Source organism: Manis javanica, chromosome 12 (assembly GCF_040802235.1).
Source record: "Manis javanica isolate MJ-LG chromosome 12, MJ_LKY, whole genome shotgun sequence".
NCBI lineage: Eukaryota > Metazoa > Chordata > Mammalia > Pholidota > Manidae > Manis > Manis javanica.
The window spans coordinates 46,408,116-46,426,135 of record NC_133167.1 but is presented as its reverse complement, the minus strand read 5'-3'; the positions used below and the strand labels follow the sequence as shown (position 1 = coordinate 46,426,135).

Genomic DNA, 18,020 nt, shown 5'->3' with positions numbered 1-18,020 from the left:
TAAAATAAGGTATTTGAAGAATTAAAATATACCAGAATTAGTTACTCCAAAGTTTACTAGCTGATTTCAATTTGCTCTGAGCCAAACTGAAAGAGATTATAATATTGTTATTAATACTTGTTTTAGATAAAAGGATACCTTTATCTAAAAATAAATGTTCTTTTAGGTTTCTGAGACAAATTTTAAACCCATTTGTTTGTTTTTGACCAGCCTAGAGATTAGATATCACCTGTTAGTATAAGTATGGTTCCATTTTTCAAACTGAGGGCCCAGAAGTTCAGAATGAAGAAGAATCTTGTCCAAAGTCAAATAGCAAAGCACAAAGAGACACTATTACCAGGCCACAGTATTTTGTGAATCACTTAAGAAGGGAAACTAATTAATGAAAGAAAGAAAATAATCACCACCACTTCCATCAGTTAGCACAAGTGAAACAGTGGATACTGCAACCAATTCTTTAGACAGAGCAAGACACAAGGTGACAGAAAATAAAACAAAATTATAATCTCAGGCCCCTTATTTAAGTTAATCAAGGAGTTTAGAATCAGAGAAAACTAAGGAACCTAAAAGCAATTTAAAACTTAGTAGGAAAAGCAAAATAATAAACACAGGTTAAGATGATTTGTACCGTACAGTTGGAAAGACCGGGATCTGAACATCCCTCTTTCATCCCACCCGACAGATAATATAATTGGATGTCCTCCACCACATTCTCCTTGGCATGGTGAGGTTTGTTTAAACATCACACTAAGAGTAGCTAAGCTACAGATACATGATAGACTCTCTATAAAAAAGAACATTATAAAACCAAAGTGAATGGTTTCACACTGTGGCAGTGAGGATGCCCTGCCTGAGGAGGAGGAGCGTCAGTGAGCAGAGAGGCTGGCATCTCCTGGCCTCTGTTTCACTGCTGCATGGGGGAGAGAGCATGATGCAGGCAGTGAAGAATATAGGCATTCTTTGCTCATTTTCTGCCTTTTCATTCTGCTCTGTGATATGCTAAGTAACATATTATACACGAGATTATCATGATACTTCAGTCAAATAGAGTGAAGGGGAAAAACTGATTTGGGGGAGTTAGTTTATCATGAAAAACTAATGTTATTTGATGGCCTTCTACTATCTCCTTCCATGCCTGTTTCCAGCAATCTACCAGCAATGAGAACTTTTGCCATTCCAGTTAAAAGAAGCACTTCCTCTGGGCTTTGGAGTAGGACAAGACTACATTTGAAAACTCATCTCCTAGGTGCTGGGGAATGCCTTGTTGATCTGCTGTTGATGATTTGTATAAAAGACAGGCCTAGCACAAGGTGCAGAATCAATGAACATCAGCTCTTTCCCCTCCCTGAGATCATTTCACATGATCATCATAATCACCCGCTAGCAATTCATCTCAAGCTGTCACTTGAGACCCTCCATCAATGAGAGTTTATGACATTGGGTCTTAAACTAAAACAATCTTGCATGAAAATAACTGAAAGGGACAGTTGGCAATTGTTTAAAACAACACAGGATGCATCCTACTACATACATGCATTTAGATTAAATGAAATGGACAGCTGGCAACTGGATAAGACAACACTGGTCTATGCAATTGATCAGCCTCTTGTCTGTGTAGATGAGCATACGATCACTTGGTTTTTTCTACTGACCCAACAGGCTGTTCAGTTTCACTGCCCAATTATTTTGGCATATTGTACATTTAAGTTAGTCCTTTAATGATCTCCAAATGGGCAAGGCTGGCTTAGGATGACAGAAATAATTATCCCACAGTCTATATCTTAAAAAGGCTGTTTAAATATTGTTAACAACATCATACTGGAAATCTAGTAATATTTTCACAATTCAATAACTTCTGTCAGTCTTTTTGTTTCTCAAATGTTTTGCAGTAAAACTTCAACTAGGGGCATGGAACAGAGCTGCTTTAAAAACATATCTATATGTTAAGTGAAATAAACCAGCACAGAGGACAAATATTCATGATTCCACTTTTCTGAAGTATCTAGAATAAGTAAATTCACAGAGACAGAAAATGGAATAGAAGTTGCCAGGGACTAGTGAGGCAAGAATGAAATGAAATGGGGAATTACTGCGTACTGGCTATAGAGTCTCTATTTGGGGTGATGAAAAAGTTCTGGAAATGGTTAGGGGTAAAAAAGTTTTGGAAATGGTTGAACAACATTGTGAATATAATTAATGTCATTGAATTGTAAACATAAAAATCGTTAACATGATAAACTTCATGTGATATATTTTTATCACAAAAAATAAAATTTCTCTCTAAAACACATCTGGAGTCACAGAGACCATGCTAAGGCTGGAGGCTTGGGGGTGGGGAGACACTGGAAGGTACATCTGTGAATTATTTGTTCTTTCATTGCAATTTTCAGTTAACAACACCCTTTAGTCATTCCATTTCATTATCACAATAACCCATGAGGTGGACAAGGCAGGTACTGTTAGCTCTATTTATTTTAATGGATCAAAATGATGAAGAACTGGGCTTTTACCTTCTAAGTAATCCACAGAAAGACGTGCTCCTAATGTTTTCAAACTGGAACAGTTAGAGAAGGCCATTTAAGAAGGAAGACCTGTGCCTAAGGTATGGTAAATTCAAATGCTTGGGACAGACTATGTGGCTGAAGGAAAAGGCTGGAAGTGGTGACTCAGGGAGACATCAGAGGAAAAGGAAGAGGCTGTCAGCACTTAGACACATTTTGAAAGGTGAAATAAAAAATAAATACACAGACACCAAAACACAACCTATACTTTCCAAGCATCTGGCCAGACAGAATAGCTAAATCATGACTTCCCTCCCTTTAAAAATAAACTCCTCAGACTAAAATTGTTGTCCTTTTTTGGATTTTTCCACTTTTTTCTTCTGCCTTCAAGGCTGCTTTTTTGAACTGTAGACCACTGGGATGTTCAAGAAAATATATACTTGCCGCTGACTCACTTCTTTATGATATTGCCAAATCTGAGTGAGGAAATACCTAATATGGTTTAGCTTGGGGATAATAAGGAAGAATTATTTCAAGAACAGGCATCTTTTACTTGTGAAATGAGTCTATTTTTAAAAGCCCAATTACCCACCCTTCTCCAAGGAAGTGAGTTGCATGGGGCACTATGCTATCCTCTGCCTGGAGTGAAGGCTCAGTCCCTCTTCACCCACTGTGAAGTGCTTGACTCTTAACCATGACTCCAGTACATTGTTGGAATACATTGTTGAATTACTCTTTCACCTTCTTAGAACAAAAATGCATTCTTTTTTCACATCTTGTAAGCTAACCTTCCAAAAAGTATGCACCTGTTCTACGACAACCACCAACAAAATGGGGGAGCTTATCTCTGTGGTGAAATGCAATCTAGCTGTGCAATTCAAGTGAATAATCTGGAATGTTTAGCTGTAGGATTAATGCTGGGACCCACATTACATGTCCATGCTGGTAGAGATGGACTACCCCAGGGAGATTTTTCCATAATCACACAGCACTCCAAAGTCTAAATCAATCTCCCCCAAAACTGAACAACAGAACTGAAACCCTGTTTCCCTGAAAATGTACTGGGCATTGACCACCAAATTAGTGTATCCAATGATTCGACTTCAAAACATTTTAAAGCTGCCAAGAACACCACAGACATTACATTTTACAGCACTTTCTAAAATATTTGTGTATTTAATTCATTCAACACATTACAGCAGTGATTCTCAACCATGGGACATCTGGCAATGTCTGGAAACATTGTGGGTGTCACACCTGGGGGTAGGGGAGATGGTGGCATGTCACTGGCATCTACTGGGATGCTGCTAGACATCCTATAACACAGAGGGCAGCTCACTACCATAAAGAATTATCCAGCCCCAAACACCAATGGGGCCAAAGTTGAGAACTCCTGCATTAGAGTAACAACTTCGTGCAAGATATACATTATGTTGAATGCTGAGGACATGAAGATAAACTAAGAGATGGCTTCTGCTACTGGGGGCAGTTCAAGTGATGGGAACTGGCAGGAAACATTGACCACAGGCTGTGATAAATGCTGTGACAGAGATGGGTACAAAAAGCTACTAAGAGCAGAAGTACAACTACTTCAGTCAGGACATCAGGGTACTTCACTAGCAGTGACTTCAGAAGGAATTTGAAAGATGATTTCATCCAGTGGAACAGAGTAGCACATGCTAGCCAGGAGAAATCACATATGCAAAAGCAAGCATCAGAATGGAGGACTCCAGGATCACCAGCTTGTGCGCGAGGGCTACCAAAGCCAGAGATTAACATGGTATGTCTCCTTGGAGGGCCAGTCTCATGGGAACAGAAGGAAGTTAATAATTTAATAGGTAAAGTGATTTTTATGGCATTTTCTAAAACATCAAAAGCATAGGTATTTGGAGTAGAACATAAACTTTGCATGAATTTTTAAGACAATACAAGAAGTTGTCTTTTTGCACTTGTAATGTTAAGGGTACTAGTTAGGTTGCTCCCACTCTCAGGAGTATTTTGGTGAAGTTTGAGCAATGGCAAATATTCCAAAATAACTAATTCCATGTGTTTGGAGCACAGAGTGGATGCAGGAGGAGAGAACAAGGTGGCTCTGGTGGGAAATCCAGCTGGATGGACAGTGTCACTCTGGTGGTTCTTACAGGCTCTGCTATGCAATCTCCAGGCTGGGCGAGGGGAGTCAGTGGATGAGATGAGGAAATGGCATGATACTAGTGATGGAGCAGTGGATGGCAGGAGAAAGGTTATGAGAAGGGATGACTTAAAATATTTCAGAAGAAAGGTGGTGAAAGTCTAAATAAGGCAATAGTACAAAGGAGGAAGATCTTAGATACAGAGGCAGTAGACTCCACAGGATCAAATATGGAGTGATGGAGAAGAAATTTATTAGGCTAGGCAACTAGATGGACAAGCAGTAAGAACAGAAAATGGGGGGATAAATAGGTTTTAAAGATGACCCCCTTGAAATTTCAAGACAACTCTGCAAATTATGTAAGATATGTAGGTAACAATCATGCCCAGTTCATAGCTGCATTTAATGAGGCTCTGCGTAGATGGGCTCACATACCCAGCAGAAAAGAACTGAGATGTTTACCCAGGGCTCTCAGCTCCTGATTGGTTACTTTTCACTCATTCTGTCTCTCTAGTCACATTTTATAGTTTTAACCAAACCTGATAATCATAATGAATTAGTTTTGACCAAATTTCCATAGGTCTTAAGGTTCTGAATAAAATTCTTAATTGATGGTATTTAGTTGGGAGCTTGTCCACTTTCAGGCAAAGCCCATTTTGACTTCCATGTGAATCCAAGAGACAATTAATTGTAACTAACTGTGCAATTCAGGACAAACGGTAGAAATTTTTTCCCCAAATTGTAATATATCCAGTCCCTGTAAATGATCAAAATAATTTGAAATACTTATTTTTGTAATTTCATTAGCAATCACATTAGAAGAAGTCAAAATTCTAGCAACAAACTTTACCACCTATATACATACCAAAATGGCCTGTGTGAAAACTGTTAGCACAAGATCAGGCATATAACTGATACTCAAGAAATACTAGTGTCCCTTTCTATCTAGTTATCTGCTAATCAGGTGCATGCCTTCTTGGTTTTTTTGGAAGCACAAGTATTAATAGCATGCTTTGTCTCAAAGCATCTAAATTCCAAAACACTCCCCAAGACACAGATAAAGAATTCAGTTCACTCCAACAATATCATTTCTCAATAATAATAGCTGATACTGTTTATGAAGTGTCACTGCATACCAGGCACCAGGCCAAGAATGTATGTGATTTATCTCATTTACTCTTCATAATATGACTCAAACTATTACTATCCTGGTTTTACTTACAAAGGAACAGGCTCATAAAGATGAGGTCATAGAGGATTGTAAGCCAGGACATGAACCCAGATCTAACTGATTCCAGAACGCACACTCTTAACACTAGCCTTCCTGCTTCCCCCAGACTCTATTATCCTACAAGCTCAGGGCACATCAAGTTTCTATGGTTCTTGTCACCTTCCCTTGAACTTGACAGACATCTAAGTAGTCCATTGCCTTAAATCAAGTATAGCAACTCACACAGGGAAATGGATTTCCTTTATGGCTTTAAATAATGTCAACCTGAGTTCATTTCATAGCAGTCCTAAGCCACTGTCCATGGCCACCAAAAATCTCATTAGAAAAAGTGGAGGCCTTGCCCATACACACAAATGGAAAAGGCAGCCCTTTCTTCTGCTCTTCCTTCCTTTCATCCTCTCAATCTCTTATTTTTGTGATTTGTTTTAGTTTATGATCAATTCACTAAAATTGGATTACCACCTTTTCTCATGATGCATTTTCATGTGGTGAATTCACTACAAAATCTATGCAAATGTGTATGATGTAAAGATTACCTCTTTCTGCTAGACACAGAAATGGCTCAATGAATAAAAACTAACTCAGATGGGTTTGGCATGTGACCCACTCCACTGACCAGGTAGAATGATGATTTGGAGTCAGCTCTGACAAGGGAGGTCTGGATTAGAGTCTCAACCTGTCACTTAGTCAGCTGAATAGGCTTAGGCAGAGTACTTCCCTGAGCCTTGATTTCTTGATCTATAAAATGAAGACACTGATACCTACCTCCTATGATATAATGAGAAATTAAAGATTGAAAACGTAAAATGTTTCAATATACTTTCCTTCTATCAAAATTCTCAATAACAGAAAAGTTCCACTCTACAACAAAAAGCTCCCCAATCTTCCCATTTCTTCCACATAAAATGTAGTGTGACTGTAAGTAAAAGAGAAGACAGTTGACCGAGTGGGAGTGCCCTCCCACTGTGAAGTCCACCTGTGGCTTTACATATTTCCCAGAACCCCACCTGGAGATACTGACCTGGGAGAGAGGGCATTCTTTGGCTAATGTGCTCTGGTTCATCTCTTTGAGCAGTTCCTTTAAGGCATTGCGGACTGTGGCATGGTTCCACTGCTCCGCAGGCAAGTCTTCCAACTTGGAACAACTGGAAAATAGATCAAGAATGAATGACGTGCAAACCTTAGCAAAGGGTCCTAACAGCAGAGGGTATGTGTACCACAGTCACACCTGGGCTCGTGCCAGCATTAGAACTGTTAAAGAATGAGATCCTAAATGAGGGAGGGAGAAAAACGCCTTCTTTACAACCCTGATAGAGCCCCACACAGTTTATGTTGGTGAACACCCCAGCCTAAGAAAAATAGTTACTCCAGATTTGAAGAAATGCTAATTTTTAAAAATACTATTTTTCTAATCTGCTGATGAAAATGGCACAGTAGTGCAATTATAAACTTCCTCAATACAAATTTAATTTTTGGACATTTCTAAGGTTAACTATGAACAAATGTTCCATAGGATTTGAAGTTTGAAAGCCCATCTTCTCTCTCATGGGATTATTAAGAGATGTTCCTTTCCTAACCAAAAATTAACTTTTAAGGGAAGACACTAAAGCATTCCTAGGGAAGGATGGGGATGTCAGGTCCCTATCAAAGTACAAATTCTCCAAAATAAGCAAATTCAGAACCCTCACACTAGAGGACAAAACTATTTAAATCACCTGACTTGCAAGCACTTCACAAAACAAGACTGCAGAGAACCACTGGATTCTTTAAAGGCATACTTGTTCTGGGTGCTATCTCTGGGAAAAAAAGGAAAAGGAAAAGAGAAACAAATCATTCCCAGAACCTCTGCAGGCCACAGAGTGTGCTTCTTTGAGGTGGCCACCAGAAAGGGGAGAAGATGTCCAGTGCCCGCACCTTCTTGATGAGCCTGCCACACAGGCACTAAACTCAGCCCTCCCAACTTGGGCCGAGCAACAGCAGAGGCGCTTATTCCTCAAACAGTATGTGCTAAGCACTTAACCGGAGAACCCATTAGATTTGGGGCTGTGGGAAGTTCCCCTTTAAGGGCTGCAAATTTGTAATGATTTATCAAGCTTCCCCGAGGTTACCACTTCACTGCTTCTGAAAACAAAACATAAAATAGTTGGAATGTGAACTATAAAGATGCCTGGTGACATGCCCCTCCTTTCCTCCTCTCTCCTTTTTTTCATTTCATCCAGTGTCTAGAAATCAACAAAGACAGGACATGCTGATCTCCGCAGTGACTCTGATCAGCCGCACAGCTCTGAGAGCAAGGAAGGGCAGATGTTCAGAGACACCCACCTTTGTAATTGGATTTTCAACGTCACAACATGATAGACATCTTGCAGCATGTCGGCCACTGTTGCGTCCGGTGCATCTGTCACATAACTGAGGGGGAGAGGGTTCCACCTCCCCAGCTTGATTATTCCTGCACAGGAAAGAAAAACATAATAAACACATATCTGCTATTTATTAAACCTTTCCACTGTTTGCTCAATGTTAAGAAAGTCATTCAATAGTCAACATTCAAGGCCCACTCAGAGATATTTTACGACCCTGGGCAATCACCTATTTCTTTCTGACAGACAATTGAGTGAGTTAACTATACTGGAAGATGAGAATGAAAGGATGAGGTTTAATCATAGACAATCAGTTCTTTTATGTTTTCCTGTTTCTTAAATTACTTAGAAAACCATACGGATACTTCCTTCCCCCAAAGTATTATTTCACATTCTAACTTAAGACTGATGCTAAATATACTGGACTGCTGATTTCATAGACAAAAAAAAAAAAAAAAAGCAAGCCTTAAGTAAATATAAGATTTGGTTTTGAATTGTACAAGAAAATTCCTGTGTGTGGGCTCGGCACACACAGTCACATCCTGACTGTGGTGTGATTCTCAGTGTGAAGAGCATTTGGAGCTGATGAAGCAGAGTTCACTTCCAGATTCGAGTTTCATCAGGCAGAGGGCTTGTTTTCCAATAGCACAATGATTGATCACAGATCTAAAATAGCAGAGGTGCCTTTAACTTCCTTTTCTCTTGTCTTTTTTTTTTTTTCAGTTCCTCAGCTTTTTTTAGAGTGACAATGGTACCCATTCCCTGTGGGTTTCCTGCTGCATATGGTAAACACGCATGACAATTCGGAGAGAGAATAAAAATCTGGTCAGACTTGGGCTATATGGAACAATGATTTTAGGAATATCCCTGTTACAAGAAGATTCATGGAACACCTTCAGCAACATGTGGTGAAAATGCTAACATTCAAAAGATGGACCCAACTTTCTGGTGCATAGGGCGTATATAACATTGATGAAGAAAAATAAAGAGAATCCCACTTCACAAAAGTAGAGTAACAAAAATTGTATCTGTATGCTAATGAAAAATCCAATGGCCCCCAGGATGTCAGAAATTGTCACATTGAGAAAAACAGCTGTCTTAGTGACAGACAAGAAACAGTATTTTTATTTTGGACAATACAGGTCAGTCCAACTATGCTGTTCTTTCAAAAGTATTTTTTATTATCAAAGAGAGAGAACACCTGTATACCCAAGTGAACTTTTCAAAGTGTCACAAAACCATGCTTTATAGCTATGGGGTGAAATTCCAATAATAGTAAATGAACTTTCTGGTCAGGGCAATGTCCTGTCCAAGATGAAATAAATGAATGCGCAATGCTTGACATAATGCTTGAAAACAGGGAATAAACAGAACAAAAATATTAAAATGATGCACTGTTTCAGTATTAAGATTTAACAATCTGGTGCTGAATATGCTGCAGTATAAATAGTGCCTGGACTCAGATCCAATAAAGTAACACAGCTCTCATTCATAGTACCGTATGTCTCCAGTTCTGGCTCCATAAGTCATATTTCACTTGCCAAGAAAAGCTGTTTTCTTGTGGGGATAGTTTTCCTAACATCCTCTCTCATGACAATGAAAAGTGCACAGCACACAGCATAAAACTGCCATGAAGTGAACAGCCAGGGCCCCCTGGACAGCCACCCATGAGAGGCTGGGTCTGCCTCCTTGCTTCTTTTACTCCTTCTGATATTTGAAGATACTAAAAAGATACCATGTAACATGTCTAAGATATTCCCTTTTTTAAAAATCACTACATGATTTTAAGTTCCTTTAAAAAAAAAAGCCATTATCATGATAGCCTGTAAACCAAGTATAAACTGACCATGTTCTAAAGACATATTTTATTATAAGAGACTGGGGGTATACGGGGGGGGGGCAATGAAGTCATCAACTGTGCACTATGATGGGCAAGCAGAAGCAGCCAATTTTGTGGGTCATTTTGGTTAGTAAGAATACCTAGGTAATATGAAGCAAATGAATCCTGCAAATTTCAATGCACAACTCAAGAGGAGATTCATCCATGCTGTTGTGTGTCATCATTCATTCCTTCTTATTGTTGCATAGTGTTCCACTGTAAGAACATACTACAGTGCAGCCAGACACAACAGAACATCTCCATATGATTTCATTCCTATAAAATACAAGAGCAGACGAGACTAACCTATGGGGACAGGAGTCAGAAAGTGCTACCTCTGGCTGGCAAGGGAAATTGATTGGAAAGGGACATAAGGGGATTTTCTTGTTTTGGCTGGTGACAGCATGGGTATAAACATTGTCAAAATTCATCAAACCAAACATTTAATATGCATACATTTTACTGTATGTAAATTATACCTCAATAAAAGAAAAGGGTGGAGGGGGAGGAATCTCTACAGGAAATGATAGACAAATCACTCTACTGGGAACAGTAATCTTCATTTAGGTAAATTCTCTCCCCGCCTTGAGGAGCTGGAAAGACACTTGTTTGGGCTGGAATTAGACACGCACAGGTGTCTCCACCAACAATTAATACCACCACAGAGAGCAGCTGCTACAGGTTGGTTTCTATATCTTGGAAGAGAGCTGTTGATGCATGCTACTTTCAGGCAGTGGGAAGTGGTATGTGCTACTTCTTTTTTATACCATATTGATTAAGCTCCACAGTCCTAGAAGTCATGTTTTTTGCTCAACTATCTATCACTGTCTGTAGGTGCAAGATCTGCTAGGATACCCATCTTCAAAAGGCTGCTCTCTATAGCCAGGCAGGGACTTGGGTACTCTTTTAATAAATAAAGCCTTTCCTTCAAACAACATCTCTATCTAATATATTAACCCTCTCTGGAAATACAATCCTTAGATACAGTTCTTCTTCTCTCATATAAGGCAAAAATATACTCGGGATAGTAGTCCAATGTTAATTGAGGAAATCAAACTGGGAAGCAGTATGCCATCTGGACTATGAATGCAGGCTTCCAAGTCAAACTGCCTCTTTACATCCTGGTCTTCCACCTACTAAGTGTAACTTTAGAAGGTAACTAATTTCTCCATACCACAATCCTCCTCTCATCTGTAAAATGGAACAAAAGAAAAGTACTGACCTCATAGGAATATTGTGCAGATTTAGTGTAAGGCCCTTAGTACAAAGTATATTTAGAATTACTCTCAACCATTATTTGTTTATAGTAATTTTTTAGACATTTTTAATGCATCTTAAAAGGAAGATAGAGTCAATTTATATAAAAATATATTGACTCAGGGATTTTTTTTTTTAGAATTTCATTATCTTTCAAACTTTAATTTGGTCATGCGCCTATAAAAGGCCTTCAGTATTTTAAATCAAAGGAGGACCGTACCTCCATTGTGCCCCTTCTTCTATTCCCTCCTCGTCTTCCCCTCTGCTCCATTCGTTTCTTCCATCCTTGCTCCTCAGTCTCTTTCCTTTTATCTGTAAGTTTGGATCCCCCCTACTTTAAAACTAACAAAAACATTACAAAATCTTTCCACTCAGTCTCTCATTTTTTGCACTATCAAGTTCTCCATCAGACCTTCACCTCCAGATATCTATTTTCAACTCTTCCTGTGTGGAAATGGAGGTTCAGATGGTTGGGTTACCTGGAGGAACACCACTAGCAAACAACAGAGCCCAAGTGAGATGCACATCAGAAGAAAAGACTGGAAAAGGGCTTGGTTTCAAGTTTGGAAGGCCTTGAATACCTGACTCAATAACTACACTATGTGGGTCAGAGATCAGGAGCAAGGCCTGGAGTCAGAGGTGAGTTTATGTCCACCTCCTCTGCTTATCAGCTGAGACTTTGAACAGGTCATTTAGTCCCTCCAAGTCTCAGTTCCCATTATCTATAAAATGGGGACAATAACAATGCCTACCCTTCAGTGTTGCCATGAGCTTTAAATGAGAATGAGAATTTAGCACAGGAATTGGCACACAGTAAGTGCTCAGTAACTATTAGGGGAAAATAAATCCTTGAAAGTGTTTGAGTGTAGATACCATGCCATCAAAGGAAAGCTTTTGGAAAATTAACCTTTACTGGAATGCAGGTGGATTAAAAGAAGAAGGCATTCTGAGGGGTGAAAAAAGAGCTCAAATAAACCAGAGAAGTGTATCTAAATATAACTGAAACAGCTTCTTCCTGGCTCCAAGGAGGGTAACAGAACCCACTAAATGCAGTCAAAGAGGACAAAGAAGGAAGAACAGGCTATATGGCCACTAGGGATATCTGACTCACAGTGTTGGAGCAATCTCAATACAAAGGGTATTGAGAAGCTCGAAGTATTATGCTCATACTCTATAAGTAGATTTTTACAACATCTATCTGAATAATGAGAACTAATAAACAACCAATTAGATAGTACCTGTGCACACACATACAGACCTCAAGCCCAGTCAGGCACACTGCAGATGTTCAATAAATGACAATTCCCATTTCTTCTCTGAAAACATTATCACACTCTCTCTGGAGTAGTAACCCCTGACACGCACTTCTAGAAATACTACACATTCTTCATATTCTGCCCCCATAATAATTCCAGCCCTGATCAACCCAGTCTGAAGTAACTCATTCTTTCCACAGCATCACAATAAACATTCTCAGTTGGTTTGTGTATCTTATAAGAACTTACGGTCTCATAATGTCCCTTTATGTTACTTTATTGTTTGCAAAGTGGTTTTTCTTCAAACCATTACTTCATCCTCATGAGGACAGCAAGGGGTCACTATAGTACCTTGCAGTGAGCTAAAGATCAGAGAAGAGTAATTTTTCAAAGATTTCAGTGAGTGACAGCCAGGACTAGGACCTGGGCTTCATCTGACAACTTTTCTAGCTACTGGACCAACACCCCTTCTACTCAGCTCTGACCATGTGCTAATGCCCAATGGCACAATGGGCTCCCACAGGGCAGGACCATGGCTTCCATAGTCTCACATTGCGCAGGGTCTTGACATTTAATGCTAAACAAAGAAATATATGAAACCAATGAGCAAACAGGTGACAAGCCCAGGAAACTGAAAAGCCAGCTACGCTTGAGACTTCTCTGGAAAAAATTATCTCCCACAACAATGCCATTTCAGATATAAACATTGTTTCCCAAACCATCTTTCCTATTTTCAAGGAATTTATCATCTGCAAACATTTATGAAATGTCTGGTGCTGAGAACTATTACAGATGCAGTTTCAAGATCTTTGAGTCACAAATTATGGGTCTTTATTTTAGAGCTGAAATTCATAAAAATCTTAATATGATTGAATTGAGCACAGTATAAATAAAATTGTTTCTATCCAGACAAATCTGCTAGCTAAAATACCAAAGACCAATCCACTATTTGTGTAATGCCTTTAGACCAAATAACAAAATGCAATTGTAGGTAAATTTCCCATTAGTGACATAAAATTAGGTTGGGACTGGAAGCAAATTTTGTCTAAAATTAAAAAGATGCAGTAATGGAAACCAATTTTTACTCTCTAAACGCAGTATTCTGGCAGTTAGGGCTAACATATCACAAAAGGAAATATCAACAGCTGTTTGTGTACACATGAATTTGTTATTTTTATCAGCTTGTGACCTATGTCAAAGAAATCAAAAACTCTTCTCAATAGATGCATAATTTATATCACTAGTTATTATTTACCTCTCTATGTCAAAACAAGAGTGGTGATAATACACACTATAGTTCATCAATATTCGATTCCAGTTCTTAGAAACTGAATCACATCCGAGGATAAAATAAAATGTGGCAATAATACAATACACTAAATAAAATATTGAGATGGTTTGTATTAAGTAGTAATCATTTCTTCATTTGACAGTTTTTTTCTTTTGTGTCTCCATCATAACTCACTTAAGATGCAAAGAGAGCCCAATACACACTATCCCTGTAATTACGGAGTTCATGTTTGAGTAGAAACTTATTATTGCTAAACACATAGCTAAGTGAAACCACTCTTAAACCAAAATGATAGTTTTTACCCCTTGTACCTCAACTACGAAAAATATTTACTTCATGAGGGTCTGCAACAGATTGACTATAAAGTACAGGAGAATAATCCTCAGTTTGCAGCGGCATGTAGATAGATGCTGATAAAATAGGTATATACTGTGTTTATTCTAGAATAAAGCCCATAAATCAATCTGTGAGACAGATACAGGAACCCAGCAAGAAGTCTGCAGTGTTCTTATAATACAACTCAGTGAATAATTTTCTTTTATTTCAGGTGCGTTTTCAAAATTTTCAAAGCAAAGTGAAAACTTAGCCTAGGAAAAAAAGGAGACATTAGGGCTTTAATATCTAAAGGCTGGCTCTTATATATACCTCATAACTCCCTAGAAAAGATCTCAGCAAAAGAGTATCAATAAAAACCCCAGCTTCAGAATAACTTAAACCTTGGGGCTTCTGGTTCATGGTATTATTTCCACAATACACCAGTGGTTGATGAGGACCCTTGTAAAAATAGGAGAACTCGTGACATTGATTGCATCTGTTTTTCCTCCTCGGAGTGGTCATGTCCATATGCTACAGCATATAATTTTCTGTTGTTCAGCTATGCTTTGTTAAAGAAATTAAAAACTGTGTGTCCTATATAATAAGAACACAGAATTATTTATCCATAAATCAGTTCACAGGAAATCACTACCCAGCAGTATATAACTCAGCCTGTGTTTCTAACCTGTGGCTGACTGTGGTATATCATCAAATTGTAACAGCATAAGGGCATAAATTGTAGTTATTATTGTTAAACCTGCAGTGGGAATTAGGTTTCAATGAGGAAAAAGAAAAGAGCAAACCAAAAATGGTTTTGAAACATACATATTTTTCTTTTTCATGCATAGCTTAGCAATACCCCAATACAACTTACTGGAACTCTCCCCTTCTGCTTTGGTTTTAAAGACTATCTGTATTTCCAATGTCTTGGATTAGAGTAACAGTCAATGGAAATGAAATAGCATTCTCCCAGCATTTTACATTATTCAAGCACCATTATAATTTACACAAATTAATGAAACCTCAAAACATACTTGTCTGGGAACTTATAATATACTTAATCCTGTATTTGTAACAATACAAAAAAAACACCAGACAAAAACAAATAATTCAACACTTCAGAATACATGTGAAGCTATACTGTTATATAAATTTATCTAAAAATCAACACACACACACACACACACACACACTGATTTAGCCACAACAAATTCAGGTATTATAGACAAATATAAACAAGGTAGTTTCTTTACTCTTTAAGAACATTAACTTTTACTCTTAATCACATCTTTATCTTCCAGGAGAAATTATTTTTAAGAACATTAGTATTAAAAAACTGAAATGCAAATTTTAGAGCACTTTCTGAATAAGCTAGAGTGATACACAGCTGTCTGGCAATCTCTCCTTGAGCTGACTACACCCTTATGCTACAGAAATGTTCTACTTAAAAAATATATACAGTACCATTTGGTGCCTTGTAATTCTATACATGGCTTTTACATTTTGAAGCATAAAGATTTTGTCTCATGTAATAGATGCTGCCTCACATTTGGGAAACGTTATGTTAGAACCCTAACTTTTATTAGATTATTTAATATAAGCACTAAGTAACTAGACTAAATTAATAAAGACCCCATTGAAATAAAAAAAAGAGAGAACAAAATTATTCCACAAATTAAATAAAACTTTCTGAAGTTGGTATTTTAGAAACCTTTATTTAATTTTCAAAATTCCGATTCTTCTGAAAAACAGCCAAACTATTGGTCAGGATATGAAAAAAATATGGTTGGTATTTAGTTATTTATTTCATCAGAGTGCCATTTCAAACTATTTCATGGGGGGATAGGACAAATGAGAAAGAAAAGTGTTATGAGAAATTATTTGTGTTCAATTCTAAGCTTCTGTCACTGGTTAAAAATTATGCATCTGGTATATATTTTATTATTGTTCTCATTTAAGTCATTACCTAAAAGTTTCAAATTAAAGGATTAACTTTGGCAGGTAACACAAACTTCTCTTTTTTTCCTCTTTTCTATTAAAAAATATATTTGCATAAAGAGATTTCCCTCTAGCATTTGTCCCCCTAAAATATCTTCAATAATCAAAGACACAGGGGAAAAAGTATACTCTGTTCAACATACTTCTCTACATTCTAGCAGATGCTATTCATAACTTATGTTTAGCCAGTGTTTCTGCATCCTCTGGGGTAAGAAATATCCACTAAAGATCTAAAAATACAGTTGTTGCATACTTCCCATCCTGATTAACTATATGTGTGCTTTTCAGATGGGAGCTGGAATGTTTCAAGTTTTCCTGAGAACCTAGCCTTCCAGGTACACCCTCCAACACTGGGCTCAACACCCTTGGAAATCTTATCAACTGAACGCTCTCAATTATATATTCCAGAATTGTCCCTCAGGCATTTTCTGTTTCTTATAATTTAAGGTTACATAATATCTGATCTTAAGGGCAATATTATGATGGCATGTTGATTATCAAAGAAAATGTTGCCATATAATAAGGAAGGCAAAAAGTAGACTCATTTATGTTGTACATTTTTATTCATGTTTCAACTAACCAGATTTCACAGTAATTTGTTAAGAAACTCCAAGACATGGAAGCAAATATGGCTGTAACTATCACAAAATGGCAACTGCTTTTGGTTTGGAGGTTTCTTTATTTTGTTTATTTTTGTTCCTTTATGAACATTTTAATAATCTTACTTTCAGTACATCTTCATTTATACTCTTAAGTATAATAATGCCATGGTTTGCAGGTTTCAGATAGTTTATGTTCAAAGAAGTTCTGACAGCTCCTTGTTGTTTTGGAAATGTATTTAAAGGTGGCAAATCACACTTAAATATGGCATTACCATCTTAAAGGCCATAATAAACGAGACAAGGGTCCAAAACATAGGAGGTGCTCTCACCTTTGGTACATGTTTCTTGAATTGAATCAAACATAGATCTGTAGTCCCAACATACATGGTGATGAAAAATGACAGTGGTCTTTCTGAGCCCCCTAAAACACTCAGCTATGTCAGGAAAATGCCATACGAATTAATGAGCAACTGAACTGTGGTAGACACTTAGAGATTATTCCTCATGGGATGAATAGTTCTTCCATGGTAGCTGGGCTAAACAGTTAGAGATGATTTGGAGACTAGGGGATGCTCAGAAATGGATTCTTTTTCTCCCCATCCCAGGAATTCACAGTTTAGTAAATACTGTGCTGTTTAGAGTGTTCATTTTAAATGAATGGGTTCCAAGTTTATCCCTAGAGCATTCATGGGCCCACCTGCTTCTAGAACTTAAAGCTCCAGGGGTAGTAGGTCCCAGGAGATACGGATAAGCCAGTTTGGTAAGGACTGCCCATGTGACTGGTAAAAATGAGGACCTGGAGCACAGGGAAAATCAATCCTTTTCTTCAAGAGATGGGCAGAAGACCAAAAGATTCCCAAGTTCTTTTTATCCAACTCACCAGTAAAAATTCTCACTATTGTCAAGTAGGATAAGTGAAGAGAAAGGAGAAAGTTACGGCATGTGAGAAGGAGAACAGGGCTAAGAGTGCATTGCAACTGAGTTATAGTTCTTCAGTTTGCAGGGGCTGAATAGGTAATAGCAAAAAAAACCCCAAAAAACTGGTTTCCCATATATGCATAAACTCCAGAAACTCTTTATCTGAAGACTATACAATACTGGAAGGTACAGGTCATTCAATTTCATGGTTTTAGAAAACCTAGCTGTAGCCCCATAAGCATAAAGATGTCAAAACTGCACAATGTATGACAGTCACATAA

The 18,020-nt window shown here is 37.9% G+C and overlaps 1 protein-coding gene across 2 annotated transcripts in view; it reads right to left on the bottom strand.

Moving 5' to 3' along the window:
- SATB2 (SATB homeobox 2) overlaps positions 1-18,020 on the bottom strand; it is a 178,842-nt gene that overhangs the window by 97,070 nt on the left and 63,752 nt on the right. For both annotated transcript variants that reach the window (XM_037000381.2, XM_037000382.2), the window contains 2 exons: positions 8,186-8,312; positions 6,885-7,008 (listed from right to left, as the gene is read on the bottom strand). In XM_037000381.2, coding sequence (XP_036856276.2) covers positions 6,885-7,008; positions 8,186-8,312 — 251 coding nt within the window. The remainder of the gene's footprint in view (positions 1-6,884; positions 7,009-8,185; positions 8,313-18,020) is intronic.